Source organism: Mesoplodon bidens, assembly GCF_964165515.1.
Source record: "Mesoplodon bidens genome assembly, chromosome: 13".
NCBI classification, from domain to species: Eukaryota; Metazoa; Chordata; class Mammalia; order Artiodactyla; family Ziphiidae; genus Mesoplodon; species Mesoplodon bidens.
In genome coordinates, this window is record NC_138169.1 from 1,732,294 (window position 1) to 1,750,156 (window position 17,863).

General features: G+C 57.2%; 1 protein-coding gene across 3 annotated transcripts in view; it reads right to left on the reverse strand.

Moving 5' to 3' along the window:
• Positions 1–11,550: 11,550 nt before the first annotated feature.
• SFSWAP (splicing factor SWAP) overlaps positions 11,551–17,863 on the reverse strand; it is an 84,630-nt gene continuing 78,317 nt past the window's right edge. For 2 of the 3 annotated variants that reach the window (XM_081253147.1, XM_081253150.1), the window contains 3 exons: positions 13,699–13,854; positions 12,242–12,314; positions 11,551–11,862 (listed from right to left, as the gene is read on the reverse strand). In XM_081253147.1, coding sequence (XP_081109273.1) covers positions 11,797–11,862; positions 12,242–12,314; positions 13,699–13,854 — 295 coding nt within the window. In that variant the 3' untranslated portion in view covers positions 11,551–11,796. The remainder of the gene's footprint in view (positions 11,863–12,241; positions 12,315–13,698; positions 13,855–17,863) is intronic. The other variant, XM_081253148.1, reaches the window with a different exon arrangement.

Below are 17,863 nucleotides of genomic sequence, written 5' to 3' on the forward strand. Positions count from 1 at the left end.
ATTCTCAGGCCACAGTCCCAGGGCCATCTCTCATTGGACGCTGTGGGCCGTGTGCCCATCCCTCACCAAGCATGTGGCTGGGGGACGGAAGTGAGCCGGACCACCTGCACTGATGATGGGAAGGAAGCGGTTTTCTAAAGGAACTTTGAGATGCTGACATCAGAGTAAAGGAGGGTGGGTGGCAGCCAGGGCTGGCTCAAGGGGCTCGGAAGAGATACCAGAGCAGTCGACCCCATGGTGTAACAGTTCTTCCTGCATTTGAGAGGGGACGCTGGCTGAGGAGCTGTAGGAGGCCCTGAAGGCGGTGAAGAGCCATGGCAGTGGCAGTGGCAGGGCCACAAGCATAAGAAGCGGCCGACAGACACACATGGTTCTCCCTAGGTAGGTCCAGATGGTGCCTGGTGAACGGTGCGGGAGCCAAGGATGCTTGGTGTCGGGGGACATGTCACTTCATGGCGGGGGCCGTGTGGCACCACGGCTGCTGTTTTCTCCTCGAGCCTGCCACTGAATTCTGGCATTTGAATGTGGCCCAGATACAAGCGCTGACGAGAGGCCACTTTTCACCCATCAGATGGGTGACGTTGAGAAAGTCATCTATCATCACTCACCGAGGAGGGAAGTGGGGACTTTGGTGCTCCTGGAGGGGGTGCCAGCTGGTACAGCCTCGCTGGGAGGCCATCAGGGAGCAGCTATTAAAATTTGAAACGTACATTTCCTATGGCCCAGCATTCTTGGTGTCTGCCCTAGAAAAACACTCCCATCTTTGTACAAGACGGCTGATGCAAGATGTAATAGTTAACCTAAATAAATAAATAAATAAACCCAGAAACTGCCTAACTGTGTGCTCTGGTGCTGGTTGTGGTCAAGGACGAGGGTGACGGGCAGAGCCCCTGTGCCCATTTGCCGGCCTGTGTTTGCTGCGGTGGGGTCATGTCCCACTGCAGAAAAGGGCACCTTTTCTAAGACCCGCAGGTGCTGTGGAAGCTGGTGGCTGCCCTGGGATGACCACACTGGGACGTACCCCAAAGATGGAACACTACACTGAGTGAGAAAGAGCGGACTAGATCCAGGTGCACCAACGAGGCTACTCAGGCCTATTGTTGAGTGAAAAAAAAATTACGAGAAAAAAAGCAGCAGAAAAACCCCACGAAGCAACTACATAGTTACATTTACCATGTGAACCATGTACAAACACACATGTCATCTCTTCTGAGCTTGGTCTGCTCAGGGGACCAGCTGAGGACCAACAGGTAGGTACCAGGATGTGAAGGGACCGAGGCCTTCAGTGTCTCAGCACAGTTTTACATTCTTACCAGGAGCAGCTACTCCTGGTTTGCTTGTGTAACTCAAGGTCAGTGGGGAGAGCAGGGTGCATGTGTGTGTTGGATGGGAAAGGTCAACTTGCTCAGGGAGGTCCCTGCTCCAAGATGGGCCCCAAGGGGATGTGGTGCCCTTAGACCAGGCCCCAGGCCTTCAGTCTAGCAGAGTGACGGGGCACTGGCCGCATGCCTGAATCCCTGCCCTTATGGGGCTGACACCCGGCAGGGTGGGCATAGATGAATCGGGTGCAAAGTGGAACAGTGGCTCCCAGAGTTTCCAGGCCCCACTGCTGGAATCCACGGATGTGTCCCCTTATGTGGTAGGGGGAGCCTTGCAGATGTGATTAAGTTAGAGATCTTGAGATGGGGGTGGTCGCAGCGTCCTCACAAGGGCCCTTGAAAGAGGGAGGCGGGGGAGGCTCAGAGTCATGGGAGGAGGCCACGTGGTGATGAAAGCAGAGGTCGGAGTGATGCAGCCGGGAGCCGAGGGATGCAGGTGCTTCTAGAAGCTGGATGAGGCAAGGAGCAAGCCTCCCCGGGAGCCCCAGAAGGAGCCAGCCCTGCTCACACCTTGCTTTCACTCCAGCAAAACTGTCTCTAGACCTCCGGACTCCAGAACTGTGGGAGAACAAATGTGCCTCACTTTGCACACTAGGTGTGTGGTCACAGTTACTACAGCCACAGGAAACTCCTGTGCATCTCATGGGCGGGGTCGGGAGGATGAGATGTCAGCTTCGCAAAGGCCTGAGGGAAGAGCAGTCAGCCAGGGGGCCAGCCTGTGCAAAGGCCCTGGGGCAGCCTCTGTGTGTTGGAGGTTCAGCCATGGGGCTGGAGTGCCAAGAGGGGGAGGTGGTTTTAAAACTTGTCCTTGGGACTTCCCTGGTGTCACAGCGGTTGAGAATCCACCTGCCAATGCAGGGGACACGGGTTCCAGCCTTGGTCCAGGAAGATCCCACATGCCACGGAGCAACTAAGCACACGTGCTGCAACTACTGAGCCTGCGCTCTAGAGCCTGTGTGCCGCAACTACTGAGCCTATGTGTTGCAATTACTGAAGCCCGTGCACTCTAGCGCCTGTGTGCCGCAACTACTGAGCCCGCGTGCTGCAACTACTGAAGCCTGCGCGCCTAGAGTCCATGCTCCGCAACAGGAGAAGCCCCTGCTTGCCGCAACTAGAGAAAGCCTGCGCGCGGCAACAAAGACCCAACATGGCCAAAATCAACAACAACAACAAAATTGTCCTTGGACTCTTGGCTCTGCTTCCCAGCGGGGGCTACACCCCTGGCCTTCGTGTCCACCTCCATCAACAGATGGGCCTGAAGGCTCACTTCTGAGCCTGCCTTAGAAAAGGCCACGGGCTTCCCTGGACCCCCGGCACTCAGTGCAAGACACTTGCCATCTCAGTGGGGGCGGAGAGAGGGAGAGAGAGAGAGGATGCACAGAAGCCCCAGCTGCTCTAGCTGGCGCTTTGCGTCTTCCCAGCTCAGGGGCCAGCTTGTGGGTGAAGAAGCTTCGGATGGTCTGGGGGTGGCTGCAGGGAGGCCTTGAGGAGCGCTGCCCGGCCGAGCCCAGACAGCCACAGCCGTGGGAGATAGTCAGGATGGCTGAGAGGTGTTTAGTACTGCCACATTTGGGATGTTTTTGCTGGTATCCAGATGCCGTGTGAGTCTGCCAGGGCCGCCGTAACAAGCCCCCAGACATTTATGGTCCCATGTCCTGGAGGCGGGAAGTCTGAGATGGAGGTGTCACAGGGCTGGCCCCCCGAGGCCTCTCTCCTGGGCGTGTAGACGGCCGTGTCCTCCCGTGTGCTCATGTGGTCGTCCCTGCGCGTGTCTGTGCCCTGAGCTCCTCTTCCTATAGGGACACCAGTCACACTGGATTGGGGCTCACCCTAGGGACGCCTCTTACCTTAATCACCTCTAAGACCCCATCTCCAGCTACAGTCACATCTTGGGGACCCCGCAACATCCAGGTTTTGGAGGAACACTGTTCAGCCCATAGCAGACGCCCCGGCAACAAAGTCTGTGAACTCTTGTGCCTCGTACCACGCGGGTTGGCAGGTCTTTTGATCTCTGACACCCAGACGGTGACAGTGGTTTGTGGCTGAGAGTGTGTGAGGGTGGCCGGGAATAAGCAGGGCCCTCAGCGGCCCAGGGGGCTGGGCAGGGGCTGGAGCTCCTGTGAGCACATGTCCCCCGCCAGCCCAGATGGAGGGGGAGGGGGTCGTAGCTGGAGGTGAGAGGTCGTCAGGGCGGGGACCGTGTGTGCAGGGGGTTGTGCGGGCCGAGTGGCCGTGGGGGCTGGGATGGGGTGTCGCTGGTGTCCCTGGGCCCCGCCCCACTCAGCTGCCAAGTGCAACTCTTGGTCCCGGAGCTGGACCCTCTGCCCAGGCCGTGCCCCCGGGGAGCACCCCGGCCCCTCCCTCTCTGGGGCACCTGCCTGAGAGGGAGGCGGGTCCCCGTGCCACGGCCTCCAGAGAGGGCGTTACAAGAGAAATCAGTTCCGGTTCAGAATACTTGTATTCACCTCTTGGGATCTGAAGAGAAGATGCTCTAACTGCTGGGATTGTCTGTGGGACGTGCTTTCTGGCACTCAGGCTGTCTCGTTCCCTGTTGTCTTCCATCCAGGACGAGTCTCTGGCCCCCTTGGCCCCATTGGTCCCTGTGCAGGAGGAACAATTTCAGGCGCCTCCGAGAAACCCAGCTTAAGAGGAAAAATTAGAGTGTTGGTTTCAGGCATGGCTGGTTCCAGGGGCTCTGGGCCGAGACTCTGCTTCCTCCCTTTGGTTGACCTCGCGTGCTCCCCCACCCTGCCCAGAAGAGGAGGCCCCCGTCTTTAGGGCCATGCCATGCGGCACACAGCATCTTAGTTCCCCAAACAGGGATCAAACCTCTACACCCTGTGCTGGCAGCTTGGAGCCTTGACTACTGGACCGCCAGCGAAGTCCTGAGGAGGCCCCTCCTAACGTTTCAGGGAAGGTCCTGGATTGTCTCACTTGGGTCTTGTGCTCTTCCCTGAGCCCATCACTGGGCCAAGCAGAGGTGAGTTCTGATTATCTGGCCAGGGTCTTGGGCTGAGGGCCTGTGAGCCCCACCCTTACCACTTGGGCCAAGTCGGGGAGGGGAGGCTTTCCGGAGGAAAGTTGGGGTGCAGGTGCCAGAAAGGGGTGTTGGCAGGAAAACGGCCGACAGTGCATATTCCCGCACCCTTTCCAGGCTTGTCGTCCGGTCGCTGTGCTCTGGGAGCTGATCTAAGGACGTACAGACCCAACTCAGTGAATTCTGGCTGCCCTACCTGGAGGCGATGTAGCTACTCCCAATTTAAAAAGAACCAAAGCTGAAAACCTATGTCCACAGACAAACTTGTGCATGAGTGTCCGTTGCAGCATTATTCATAATGGCCAAAAGGAAACTGCCCAAATATCCATTGACCCGTGAAGAATGGACACACAAATGTGGTGTATTCACACAATGGAATATTATTCGGCCCTAAAAAGCTATGAAGTTTTGATGCATGTTGCAGCTTGGAAGAGCCTGGAAAACACTTTGTAAGTGGAAAAAAACAGGAAGACAAGCCCACGAGGTATATGATTCCATTTATAGGAAATGCCCAGAACCAGCAAATCCAGAGAGACGGGAAGCAAAGCGGTGGCTGCCAGGGGCTGGGGGAGGGGAAGGGGGCGACTGGTAATGAGTAGGCGGTTGGTTTCTCTTGGGGTGCTGGGAATGTTCTGGAATTGGATAGTGGTTGATGGCTGTACGGTGCTGTGAGTGTACCAAAAGCCACTTTAAAGGGGTGAATGGCATGGTGTGTGAGTCTCCGCTTAAAAGGAGAGAAGGAAACGCGGGGATGACGGGTCAGGGGCTCTGCCCCAGACGCGCTGGTGAAGGGCCGGCAGGTCGGACCCGCCTGCCCCGTCTGTGCTGTGTGGCCGCTGCTCTTCCGGCCCCGGCTGCACAGTTGACAGCTGCTCGCAGGGCTCAGCAGGTTGTGAAACTGAGAAGCCAAGTTACTGTGCGTCACTGAATCAGCGGTACCACGATCTCAGAGAGCGCGAAGAACGGGAAGGGCCGCCACGCACACGGTGACGGGCTGCTTTGTCACGTGCAGTTGGTTTCCGACTTATGGGAAGAGCTTTCTAGACTCAGCAAGACACAGCTCTTCACCGTGCATCCCCATGAAACACACAGTAAAGGGCAAGGAAAGTTAAGCAGGCTGGTGAGGTGTTGGAGGCGCTGTGAGGTCTGTGCTCGGTCCCTGTGCGGGGCGGGGGGGGGGGGGGGGGGGAGGGGTGGGCGGAGGGAGGGACGGGGCAGGGGGCGGGGCGGGGCGGAGGGGAGAGGGAGGGGCGGGGGAGGGGCGGGGGAGGGGGAGGGATTCTCCTTCTTAAATAGTCCGGAAGGAGCCTAGCCGGCTGGGAACACACGCAGAGGGTCTGACGCTCCCACTGCCCTCAGCCTATAGCCGTGTGTTCTCGGAGCTCAAGCCTACTCCTGCACAGCATCTGGGGTTTCCTTCCAAGGCCCTGTATCTGGGCGAGTGGTGTCCCCCCAAATTCACGTCCACCCAGAACCTGAGAATATGAGCTTATTTGCAAAGAGGTTGCTGCAGATGGCATTAAAGCTGAGGCTGGAGATGGGCCCATCCTGGATTGTCCGGGTGGGGCCTGAACCCAGAGCCCTTGGAGAGGAGGTGAGAAGCGGGGAAACACATGGGCAGGTGGCGGCAGAGCCAGAAGCCGTGCGGCCACGAGCCAAGGACACAGCAGCGCCCAGGACGCCGGCAGCACCAGGAGCGGACGGGCAGCAGCACATCCGCCCACAGAGCCCCAGCCCTGCGGCAGCCGGGCCTCGGGCTTCTGGCCCCCAGGACTGAGCGGGCAAACTCCTGAGTTTTCAAACCCTGCTTAGCGGTGGTCTGGGCGGCTGACCAGGACCCTGACACACCTCCCAGCTCTCCTCTGTGCCCACCCTGCCTTCCTGCTGTTCCCTAAACCAGGGCCGGGGCAACCTTCCCCACATGTGGAGGGATGGTGCCACCTGCATCAGCATCAGGGTCTTCCGTTGTGCTCGGGGGGCAAGTCCCAGCTCGTACCCCAGCCTGTGGGCCCAGTCTGCTCCGCCCCTGCCCCCTCCCCCCAGGCCTACTCCTGCCTCAGGGCCTTTGCTCACGCTCTTCGTGCCCCCCCAGCCCCAGAGCTCCCCCCAACCCTCATTACTTCCCGCAGGTCTCGCCTGCGCCTCTTTCTGAGAGATGCCTCCTTGCTGAAGCCTCTGCAAAGCAGCCTCTGCCTTTGCCCCAGTCCCCGCTGTGCAGTCTCCACCACCCGCCATCTGGTACCTTCTCGTCTGTTCATTCCGGGCCCCCCTCAAGGTCAGGGGGCTTTGCTGTCCTGCCCTCAGTGGCTCTCAGCAGCACCATGAGGGCCGCAGGAGGGATGCTCCACCTTTGAGGGGAGGCTGCCCCAGCCCACCGCCAAGGCGGCAAGGGACTGAGGGGACCAGCCACCGCCGGGGCTCTGGAGGCCTGGTGTCCCCGGGTCTCCCGGGCCCTCAGCTCCCCTCGCTCAGCCCTTCAGTGCGGGGCTCCCAGAGGCTGGTCCTGGGCCGCTCTTTCCCTGCTCTGATGCCCGTCCTGCTGACTCTGGAGGCTCCGGTTACCAGCCACGTGCTGCGGGCACGAGGCCCCTGCTGCCCGAGCTCTGGCCTGTTTGAGACCTTTGGCCGACAGCCTCCTCCCTGGACAGTCGCATGGATGAGCCACGCCAGGCAAACCCGTGTGTCCTCAGCGCCGGTGCATCACCTCCCCACCACACACCCTGCACTCCTGACTCCGTGGCAGGTGTAGCCGTGAACCCTGAAGCCCAGGCTGGAAACCCGGGCGTGACTGTTATTTCTGTAGAATTGCTTACTGTGTCTTTAACCCAGAAGTGCTCATTCTGAACAAGTCTGTTACAAATAATGGCAAAAGGAAATGCAGCTCTACACCTTGACTTGATTGAAGTCAACAAATATTTCCTCTGGTAGCATTTGAGCCCCTAGTTCCAGCTCTCTATTCACACGACGTTTTGGAAGATTAGCTCCGGAGCCCAATCGAGGGGCACCTGCGTTCGGATGGCAGCCTCAGCAGCAGGCGACGGTGCCCACCAGGCGTTCTGCATACGATGGATGCCGTGTGTGACTGAGGCCACTCTTCCCAAGTGACGCCCCTGTCCTCTCCCCGCCGGACTCTGGGTCCCAGGATTCCAAGCACACTGGGCAAGCAGGTTTGATGGCTTATGTGCGCTCACCGTACAAGCTAACGCGCATTCAAAATGCGGCGTTCCTAGGTGCCCGCTTTAGAAGGCAGAGTTCGCGTGTTTGAGTTTCTTTTCTTCTTTTTTTAAAAAAATAAACTTTGGGAATTCCCTGGTGGTCCAGTGGTTAGGACTCTGCTTCCTCTGCAGGGGGATCCCTGACTGGGGAACTAAGATCCTGCGTGCCCCGCGGTGCGGCCAAAAAAAAAAACTTAAAAATTTGGAACAGTTTTGCGTTTACAGAAAACGTGTGAAGATGGTGCAGAAAGGGCCCGTGTGCCTCACACCTGCTTTCCTGCGCTGTTACCATCGTACGTGCTGTGGAGCGTTGTCACCATCAGTGAACTGATGTCCACGCATTATTATTAACTGAGGTCCCTGCTGTATCAGACACTCTCATTTTCCCCCCAACATCCTATTTCTGTTCTGGGATCCCAGGCAGGTGCTCCTGGGGTCTCGTGTGTCAGCTGAAAGAAGTATGTGCGTGTAGTAACCCGTGTGTGTAGTAACCTGTGTGCGCGCACATATGCATAAACGCTTCCACATGCAACCTTCCGGAGCTACGTTCAGCTAAGCGTGTGCTCCCGCTGCGGTCTCCGCATCTAGTCCATCACCACAGGGATCATCCGGCCTCTCCCCTTGCCGACCTGGGACCCTGGGAGTCACTTGGGGCTCCTCTTTCTCTTTCTCTGTGTCTCTGTCTATCTCCCTCATTGGTCCCTGAGCCCGGAACGCCTGGCCCTGCCCCCATTCCCGCCCTCTGCTCGGAGTCCCCTCTCCCCCAGGCCCACCGACCGCTGCTGTGGACCAGACTGTTGTCGGGCCTCCCGCCTCCAGGGCTTTGTCATCGCCTGGCTTGTGTGCTGAGCCCGGGCCCACGCTGGGCTGGAGGGCGCTGGCCCCTGGGGTGGGTTTTGCGCACTGAGTTGAGAGCTGGGAAGCCCCGTGAGCCCACAGAAGGTCTCTGCATTACAGAGGGCGCAGCCGACCTGCCCTCCGCCACCCGCCCGCCCCCTCTGTCCCCGGAGACCCCGGCGCTGGTTGTGCAGCTTGAACATCAGAGTGAACGAGGAGCCACTGGCCGTGCTTCCTCAGCCCCCTGGTTAGCGCCTGACACCCCAGCTCCCCTGAGCTGCCCGCGATGAGTAGTTCACGCCCCCGAGGTGGAGTGAGTTGGGGCCTGCCCTTGCGCGCCGTCTGTGGAGGGAACGCATGCCAGCGTCCTGTCCCGCCAGCCCTGCGAAGCCGGAGCCCCTGGCGCCTGCTGGCTGCGTGGACGGTGGGCGGCCTGGCCTGTCAGGGGGACTCAGCACCGGCCCCAGACGCCAGGTGGGCAGCCCCCGACCCGCGGGCACGGAGCTGGGTGGACGGCTGGCTGGCTCTCGGAGGGCCCAGCGTCCTTCACACCTTCTGTGGGCAGCGGCGCCCGATTTCCTTGGGGCTTGGCCTGCGTCCCTCTCTCGCCCGGGGACCTATGGCCATGCCGTGCCCGCCGGAGCCCCTGCCGGCACTGAGCCCGGACAAAGCTGGAGGAAGTCCGAGCAGGGCAGCCGCTCGCCCGCTCCCTCGCTGGGAGGTGGAAGGGCCGCTCCTACTCGGGCTCCCCCAGCCCCACGCCGGGAGCTGCCCTGCTCGACTCCACCCTCGGCCAGGTCAGTGGAGACGCTCTCTGCTGCTCCCCCCCACCCCCCACACCGAGTCCACGGCAGGTGTCGTCTGGGCGACGTCCGTGTGAAGACCGCGTCTCCTCACTGCACCACGAAGCTCCCCTGGCAACTTGATGTCACCCGCCATCACTCCAGCCCGCTTGGCTGCAAACAGAAATGTCCACCGTGTTAGACGGGGCCTGACAGACGCCGGACAGAGCCCACAGCCCCAGCCCGGGCGTCCTCTGCCAGGGCTTCCCCACAGCTGATGTCGCAGGATGCACCCCCATGACAGACGCCCACTCCACAGCGCTCGGTCAGTGACTGTCCTGCTGGTGTCGGCCCAAGTGGTCATTTTCTTGCCAAGACTCTTTCTCTGGCTCATAATCCCAGTTCCTTCACAGTGGAAATGATACAGCCAATCGACGGCTCTGCACAAAACAGCAAAGGCGTACAAGTAGCAGGGAGAAGGAAAGTCACGGTCGGAGCCCACAAGTCTTGTCTAAGGACACAGAGCCCATACGCCATGAGAAAAATGAAGGACCGTGTAAAAAAAGCAATTTTTGCAGGTTAAAAATATAAAGTCAAGGGCTTCCCTGGTGGTGCAGTGGTTGATTCTGCCTGCCAATGCAGGGGACATGGGTTCGTGCCCCGGTCCAGGAAGATCCCACATGCCGTGAAGCGGCTGGGCCCGTGAGCCATGGCCGCTGAGCCTGCGCGTCTGGAGCCTGTACTCCGCAACGGGAGAGGCCACAACAGTGAGAGGCCCGCGTACCACACACACACACACACACACACACACACACACACACACACACAAAATAAAGTCAAGAGAGAAGTGACAAACTGGGAGAAAATTATTTACAAAATAAATAATACAGAAAGGAGTGCTTATAGTGCAGTAAGAAACTCAATAGTAACAAACAGCCAAAGTACAAGGTTGGTTTACAGAGGAGAAATACAAATGGATTTTTAAATAGAGAAGTTGCTCAATCTTACTCATGATTAAAGAAATGAAATTAAAATGTGAGAACTTTGTATCTTTCTGATTCAGCCAAGGTAACGTTTGCGCCACACGGCTTTGGTGAGGGTGCAGAAAAGGCACTCGGGGTTGGTTGGCAGAGAGCCCTTTCTGGACGGCAATTACTTGCATCAAAATCAAAAGCACACGTTCCCTGTGACGTCCACCGCTAGGGATGGAGTCTGCAGACTCCGTGGTACCTGTGTGCACAGGTGACGCCTGCACCAGGATGTCCAGTGTGGCTGGCTCTCGTGGGCGGACGCTTCAAACAGCAGGAAGCTTGGCGTCCATCCGGGAGGATGCCCCCGACACACACGGACCCGGTCCGTATGCCAGGACCGTGTGTGTCCAGGGGACGGCGATGGCCAGGGCAGGTCCTTAAGTGCCCACACGGCCCTGTCTCAAAGGCAAACATGTAGGACAAAGTACAGAACTCGGCGTGAAGTGGCCACCACTGTGCGAAGGGACAGGTGTGCACAACACCGATTTGCACACGCGTCTGCCTGGCAGCGGGACCTCCACCGGAGTGGGAAGTGGCTCCTCGCCCTCGGCCCCGCCCCCATGGCCCCGCCCCCGCCCATCTGCCCACAAACAGCTCCCAGGGGCGTGTCCTGCTTTCCCGACTCTCTGGAGCAAGACTCCTGGGAAGGGGTCTACTTTCTAAGAAGGAAAGTGTCAAGGTTCCATTTTTGGGGTTCGGACGACTGTCAGAACGAGGGCGGACTCCGACTCTGGCGCAGGGGCGTGTGAGCGGGGCTGCGCTGCGGGGCCGGAGGCTCTAGAGGAGGCACAGACCACCCGGGGCCGTGAGCACTCTGCAGAGAAAAAGGCCCGAGACCCCGCGTGACGCCACCAAGCGCCCTTCCGTGGCGTGACTGCAGCCTGCGGTGGGGTCAGTATGGCTGTTCGAACAACAGGGGTCACCAGGGGCCAGCTGAGCAGGGCCCAGTGAAGGGACGGCCTCAGTCAGCACCATCCACCCGGGTGAACGTGGAGGACATCTTGGTGCTAAAGATAGAAAGAAACCCACCCAAACGGCAGCGACGCCCTGCCCGGGGGGCGGGACCTCCCGGCGACTTGCCTCTCCTGCTTTGCCGGGGCTGAAACGGCTGTGGCCTTGTGCCCCAGTGCAGGGCCGGGGGAGCGGGACAGGCGACCCCTACAGCCGTCCCCATGCCGCGCGACACCCAGGCAGCAAGTGTTAGAGGCCAGTGACAGACGGCAAACAGTAAAGAACTCACAAGTCAAACAAGGAAGAAACTGCCCACGGTTACTAGCTAGAAAAGGTGTTTTCCTCCCATTTTATTTGATAATACATTTTCACAGAAACAGGATATTATTTACAAATATACAGGTAAGAGACTGCTGGTCAAAAATCTTAAACCTAAAATGTCATCAAAAATTAATTTACAAAACCCGCCAACCGTCCAGGAGCCCCAGCGGGATGGTCTGTGCGGGACGGGGCTCTGCTCTGCCAGCTCCTGGGGCCCCAGGCCCAGTCGCCCACGGCCGAATCTCAGGAGGCACTGGTCTGCATGTTTTTGGAAGCTGCGAGCATCGCTCTTACTTTGGCCATGAGGTCCTGTGCGAGGAGAGACAGAGGGCATCCCTGCGGGCTCCCGTTAAGACTCGGGAAGTGGACGCTCCACACAGGGAAGTCGCTCGCGAACGTGTTAACGGGTGAAGACCGAGGAAACTGGGGGCAACGTGCTGGGTGGCTGGGGACACACCCAGGCAGGCTCAGGGCCCAAGAGGAGACGCTCAGGCCTGGCCGGGAAGGAGGAGACGGGGCTGACCGGAAAGGGGGGCCCAGGGACCAGCTGCCCCAGGCAACGCCGACACCACCACCTCCAGGGGACCAGCCGGGAGCCCCCGTCAGGACCCACAAGATGAGGGCACAGGGAGTGGACTAGCCCCTTTAGAAGAAGATGGGAGGAAAGAGAGACCCACTCCCACCTTACCTGAGTGATTTTGCTCTGCACAGAAGAAACAATTGCTGAGGAGATCTGACCGTCTTTTTCCTGAGAAACTCCCCTAACGCAAGTAAAGAGAGAGATCAGAGGCTTAAAAAATACTTTAAGAAGCCATTTTGTTTTACTTGTTTCCAGTATCCTTAAAAAAGAAATCAACATTATAAATATATGTATTTCACTTTTATATTTTATGTAACACGTTTGAAATATTTCATAAAATGCAACATTACTCAAAGATATAGGGCTTCCCTGGTGGCGCAGTGGTTGAGAGTCTGCCTGCCGATGCAGGGGACACGGGTTCGTGCCCTGGTCCGGGAAGATCCCACGTGCCGCGGAGCGGCTGGGCCCGTGGGCCATGGCCGCTGAGCCTGCGCGTCCAGAGCCTGTGCTCCGCAACGGGAGAGGCCACAACAGTGAGAGGCCCGCAAACCGCAAAAAAAAAAAAAAAAAAAAAAAAAAAAAAAGATATGTTCATATAAACATTATATAAGACACATTAAAAAAAAAAAAAGAGATGAAGAAAAGGACAAAAGCACAGAAAGCTGGCGCCACACACCCAGAGCCTGACCACAACCCAAGTGGACGCCTCTGGTGCATCGTGAGGACTTTCGGGGCCGTGGACACGACACACAAGTGGTGGTCGGGGCCTGTACTGAGTCACGTTTTACCTTTAAAGAAGCCGCACCTTAGATTCTGACCCACCTCAAGTGAGCTGTGGCCTCTGCTACTCACCCACCAGCATCGGGGCACCGTAACGCACACTTGCGGAAGCAGGGGATGGAGGACCTGATGCCCTGCCTCCGACCCCCGCCCAGGCTCTGGGTGGGTGGGTGGGTGTGGGCAGGCGGCTTTTCGAAACAGGACTGTCTGGCAAATGTCCCCCGACAACCACAGGCAGCCAGGCAACGGGGGTCACCTGCGCTGGCACGGGGAGACTGCGGGACGATCAGCGTGGACGCCGACATCCCCACGGCCTGCGCGGTCAGGAAGTGACGGGCTCACCCCTGCCCGCTCGGGCTGAGAGGGAGCGATGGGTGGGTGGGGGTCCCGGGCCCCTGTCACTGCGGAGCCCAGTGCCCGACCCCCTCCTTTGGTCACACCGGGCTCCCCAGCTCCCACCCCATACGGCCCACATGAGCACAAGCCACCATCGGCGGGGAGCCTGGAGAGACACTGGTTTGGGGACCGGCCGTTGGCATACTACGCGGCCGCTCCACTCCCGGTCGCAGGGTGCCCCCTGCCCGAGCGCAGGGCAGGCGGCCCAGGGCGCCGGGGGCGGCTTCTGGCCGCCCCCCTCAGTGTGCGCCCTCTCCTCATCTGGAGCCCAAGTGACACCCGGGAGGGATGTGCGGCGCAGGGCCCGGGGCCGGGGGTCTGCCAGCCCGCCCCTTCTCGGTGCCCCCCGCCCCCCCCACCCCGTGGCCCAGAGGTCAGGGCGGGGTTACCTGGAGCGCTCCTGGCTGGAGCCCCGACTCTCCACAGGAGAGATGCTGGCCGAGTGCCGGCGCGCGGCCTGCTTGCTCGGGGAGGCTGGCTGGGAGCCGGCCTTGGACTTGGTCCGTGACCGTGAGCGCCTCTTCTTCTTCTTCTCATGGGGGCTTCTGGAAGGAAAGCAGGTTTAGACAAAGGCACAGCGCTGGCTCTGACGGCGTTCCGAGTACTCTCCATGGGACAAGTCGGCGATTCCACCCACCCTTCTATACACATGGACTCCTTTTTAAAACCATACACATTTAATTAACTTGAAACGGATGGACATAACAAAATAAAAGTCGTGCAGAAGCAAAACGTAGACCAGCTTCTCGGCAGAAGTCCTGAAGTCAGATGCCTGTGGGTTTAAAACACGATCAGCACTTTATCTACATTTAAAATAACCCAAGATAAGTAACCAAGTGCTGTCTGTACTGCTTGTTCATTTACGCTGACTTAATGGGAATTTCCAACCAGAAGTGGAAAATCATCAAAACCGAGCACTGCGAGCACAGACGCTCGGCGTGTCCTTCTGGCCTGAGGCTGACGGGCCCCGGGGCCACCCGCTCTCCCACCGGCCGCGCGGGCCGCGCCTCGCTGCCCACGTCCTCCGAGTTGCCAAGGCCCGTGACTCCGCGTCAGAAACGCCCCCCGGCCCCTGCCCCCTCCAGACCCGCAGCCCGCACTCTGCCTGGGCCCACCGCCTGCCGCCCAGAGGCAGCTCTCACTGCACTCCACGCCCTGCCCCGTGACCCCCCTCCCCACGGCCCTAAAACACAGCAAGAAAGAGGGAATGTGTACGCGGTGGAAGCGCTGAGCTGCTGGCCCCTGCCTGCTTCTCCTGAGACCACGGTTGCCCGCCCTTCAGAACCCGCCGGGCGCCTGGGCTGCAGGCCGCCCTCCTGCGGGGACCGTCTCCTGGAGAGTCTCTGCAGGCACAGGTCACCGCTGGTTTCATCAGCCCCCGTCTCAGTTTCTGTTGCTCCCCACTTCCTCCTGGGCTGCGACTTGCTGCAAAGCACTAGAGGGTGGATCCCTGGCCGTGGGCAGCTGGGCGACAGCACGGGAACTGGACCTCGGGAGACACCACCCGATGCCCGCGCCCTCGTCCTCAGAGCGCGGCCGGAGGGTGGATGACGGGCTCCTGGCGCTGTCACTTGCCCGCGTGCCGTCACCGCTCTAAATACGGACGTCCTGGGTCACCGCCTGCACAGCTCACACTCCTCCTGGCTCCTCGGGACTCAGGTGGCTCACAGGCCCTTCCCAACCTGGAGACACCCCGGGGCCCGTCTACACGCCCACCCACCCCAAGACCAGTGCACCTGTCAGCCCGCCTGTCACTCGTCAGGGCACCTCCCTGGGGCGGCTCCCGCGGACCCCTGGTGCAGGAGGCTGCTGGCCGGGGAAGCAAGCTGACCCTCCCGCCGGGCAGGGCGCGGCTTTCGGGCTCCGCCTCAACAACAAGGACCTGGCCCTGTGTGGTGGCAGCTGGGCAACCTCAGTGCAGCTGTGGGGAGTGTCCCTGGTGCGCTGGCCTACGTGCAGGACAGGAGCAAGAGAAGTGGCCCGTAAAGAAGAGGCTGTTCCCGGTGCTGGGTACACAGAAGTGGGAAGTGCACACCACAGGCCTGCTTCCTACACTGCAGACATTTTGTGACTTTTTGTCTGTAAACACATGGCTAGGATTTCAAAGGAAACAGCTAATAAAACAATAAATAAAATACTTAGTAGCACGTGACATACGTCCCAAATGATTTCAGCCCCACATCCGGCTAAGTTCTGATGGCTGCCTACATGAATTAATTAAAGGTAGGTGAGCAATCCTGAACTGTAAATCACGTTCAGTTTCACTACAGCTTGATCTCATGACAAAACTTTCTAAGCGTTCACTTAAGGAATTAACTAATCTTTTTGTTTTTTAAATTGAGGTGTGCTTTATATCCAGCGAAATGCAAAGGTCTGAAGTGCTATTTGATGAGTTTGGGCAGACATGGTGAAACCCAGACCCGTCACGACCAGGAACTTTCTACCATCCAGAAGGTTCTTCCACTGATGCTCTCAGGCACCTGCATCCCCTGCCCCACCATCACAGATACCCACTGCTCTGACTTCTATCACATAAACGAAAACTTCAGATAAATCGGATCACACAGTATTAGTCTTTTGTGACTGGCTTCTTTCGCTCGAGCAGGATGTTTCTGAGATGCTTCATGAGGTGGGTTTCTTCTCGCTGCTGGGTAGCATTACACTGTATGAATCTGCCATCACTGGTTGAGGCTTTCTCCTGTTAACAGACATCTGGGTTGTTTCCGGTTTTTAGCAATTACAAATCAAGTTGCGTCTGTGGTCAAATGTTTATGGCGAGTAAACACCTGGGACTAGCACGGTCAGGCCATAACTCTGTAGGAAACCGCCAAACTGTTTCCCAAGTGTTTCAACACTTAGTAATGTCCGTCTTGCTTGTTTTCAGCCATTCTTGTCAGTGTGAAGAGCATCTCACTGCGGTTTTAATCTGCATTTCCCTGACAGATGACTAAGGAAGCTGAGCACCTTTTCATATGCTACCTTCACTGGCTATTTAAATATATTCTTTTTTTTTCCACCAAGGTATTTGTGGTTTATTTATCAAGAGAAACTATTCCTTAGCCCAGATAGGCATAGTTCATAGTTTCAAAACACAAGCATGTGACAAACTACTGTGGAACTCAACCCAGATAAATCCTTTACATTCCAAAATCACTTTGCACTCTAAGAGATACCAGCCTTCCTCATCTCCTCAAAATCTTTTATGGAATCATAACTTCTGTCGACATCTGCATACGCCTTCTTTCTTGGTTCAGCCACAGCAAGCGTACAGACAGCTGCAACACCCGGGGACACAACGAACACTCCGGCAGTAGGGAAGTGCAGGCGCTCGGCCAGGAGGCTGCCCCGCCGAGGCCTCATTACGGGACGGGAAGCTCCTCTCCTTCACAGTGCAGTGACAACAGCCTTCCAGGCCGATGGAGAGATGGACCCGAAACACATTCTGTTAGGAAATGTCTTTCAAGCCGTCTGCCCCTCTTCTAATTGGGCTGCCTTTCTGGAACTGACGTAGACCTTTGTCAAAGATCCACAGTGCAAATATTTCTCCCCATCTGGGGCCTGCCGATGTGCTTTCTTAACTGTCCCTTTTGAATGAAGTTTTCAATTTCAATGAAGTCAAATTTGTAATTTTTTTCTCCTATGGTGCCATTTTCTACATCCTCAGGAATCTCTGCCACCTCATAAATGTACTCTCCTTGTTTTCTTCAAAAACAGAATGGTTCTAGTTTTCATGTTTAGGTCTGTGATCCATCTTGAGTTAAGCTTGGTATTTGGGGTACAAGGTCACTTTTCTTCCATTCTGATGTCCAGCTGTTCAGTCAAGATTTGCTGAAAAACGACTTTTCCTCACTGCACTGTTTTGCCTCTTCACCTTTTTCAGGTGTACGGCGCACACTGTCTGATTACTGTAGCTCTCTAGTCAAGTCTTGAATGGGTAGTAAGAGTCCTCCAACTTATGTTTTCAAGGTGGTTTTGACTGCTAGTCAGTATGCCAGCATCTACAAGAAGCCTAGGGCAGTTCTGACTGGGATTGTATTGGATCTACAGGTCATTTTGTGGAGAAGAGCCATCGGAACAATACTGAGCCTTCCGATCCATGAATATGGACTTTCTCTCCATTTATTTAGGTTTCCTAATTTTCTCTGAAATGTTTTGGGATTTTCAGTGTAGAGAGATCTTAGACATATTTCCTTACATTTATCCATAAGTAGTTTGTTTTTTTGATACTGTTCCAATTAGTATTGTTTTTAACTTCATTTTTCGGTTGTTCTAGGTTAGTATACAGAAATAAACTTAGAGGTTCCTCAAGATTTTACGATTATGTAAGAAGACACAGCTTTACGCTCTCCTTTGCAATCTTTAGGCCTTCTATTTCTTTTTTCTTGCCTTACTGTTGAGGCTATGAATTCTATTACAGAGCAGACACCTTGGCGTTGTCTCTGATCTCAGGCGGAAGGCACCGCCAAGTGTGATGCTAGCTGTAGGCTTTGCAAAGATGTCCTTTGGGAATTCCCTGGCTGTCCAGTGATGAGGACTCCACACGTCCACTGCTGA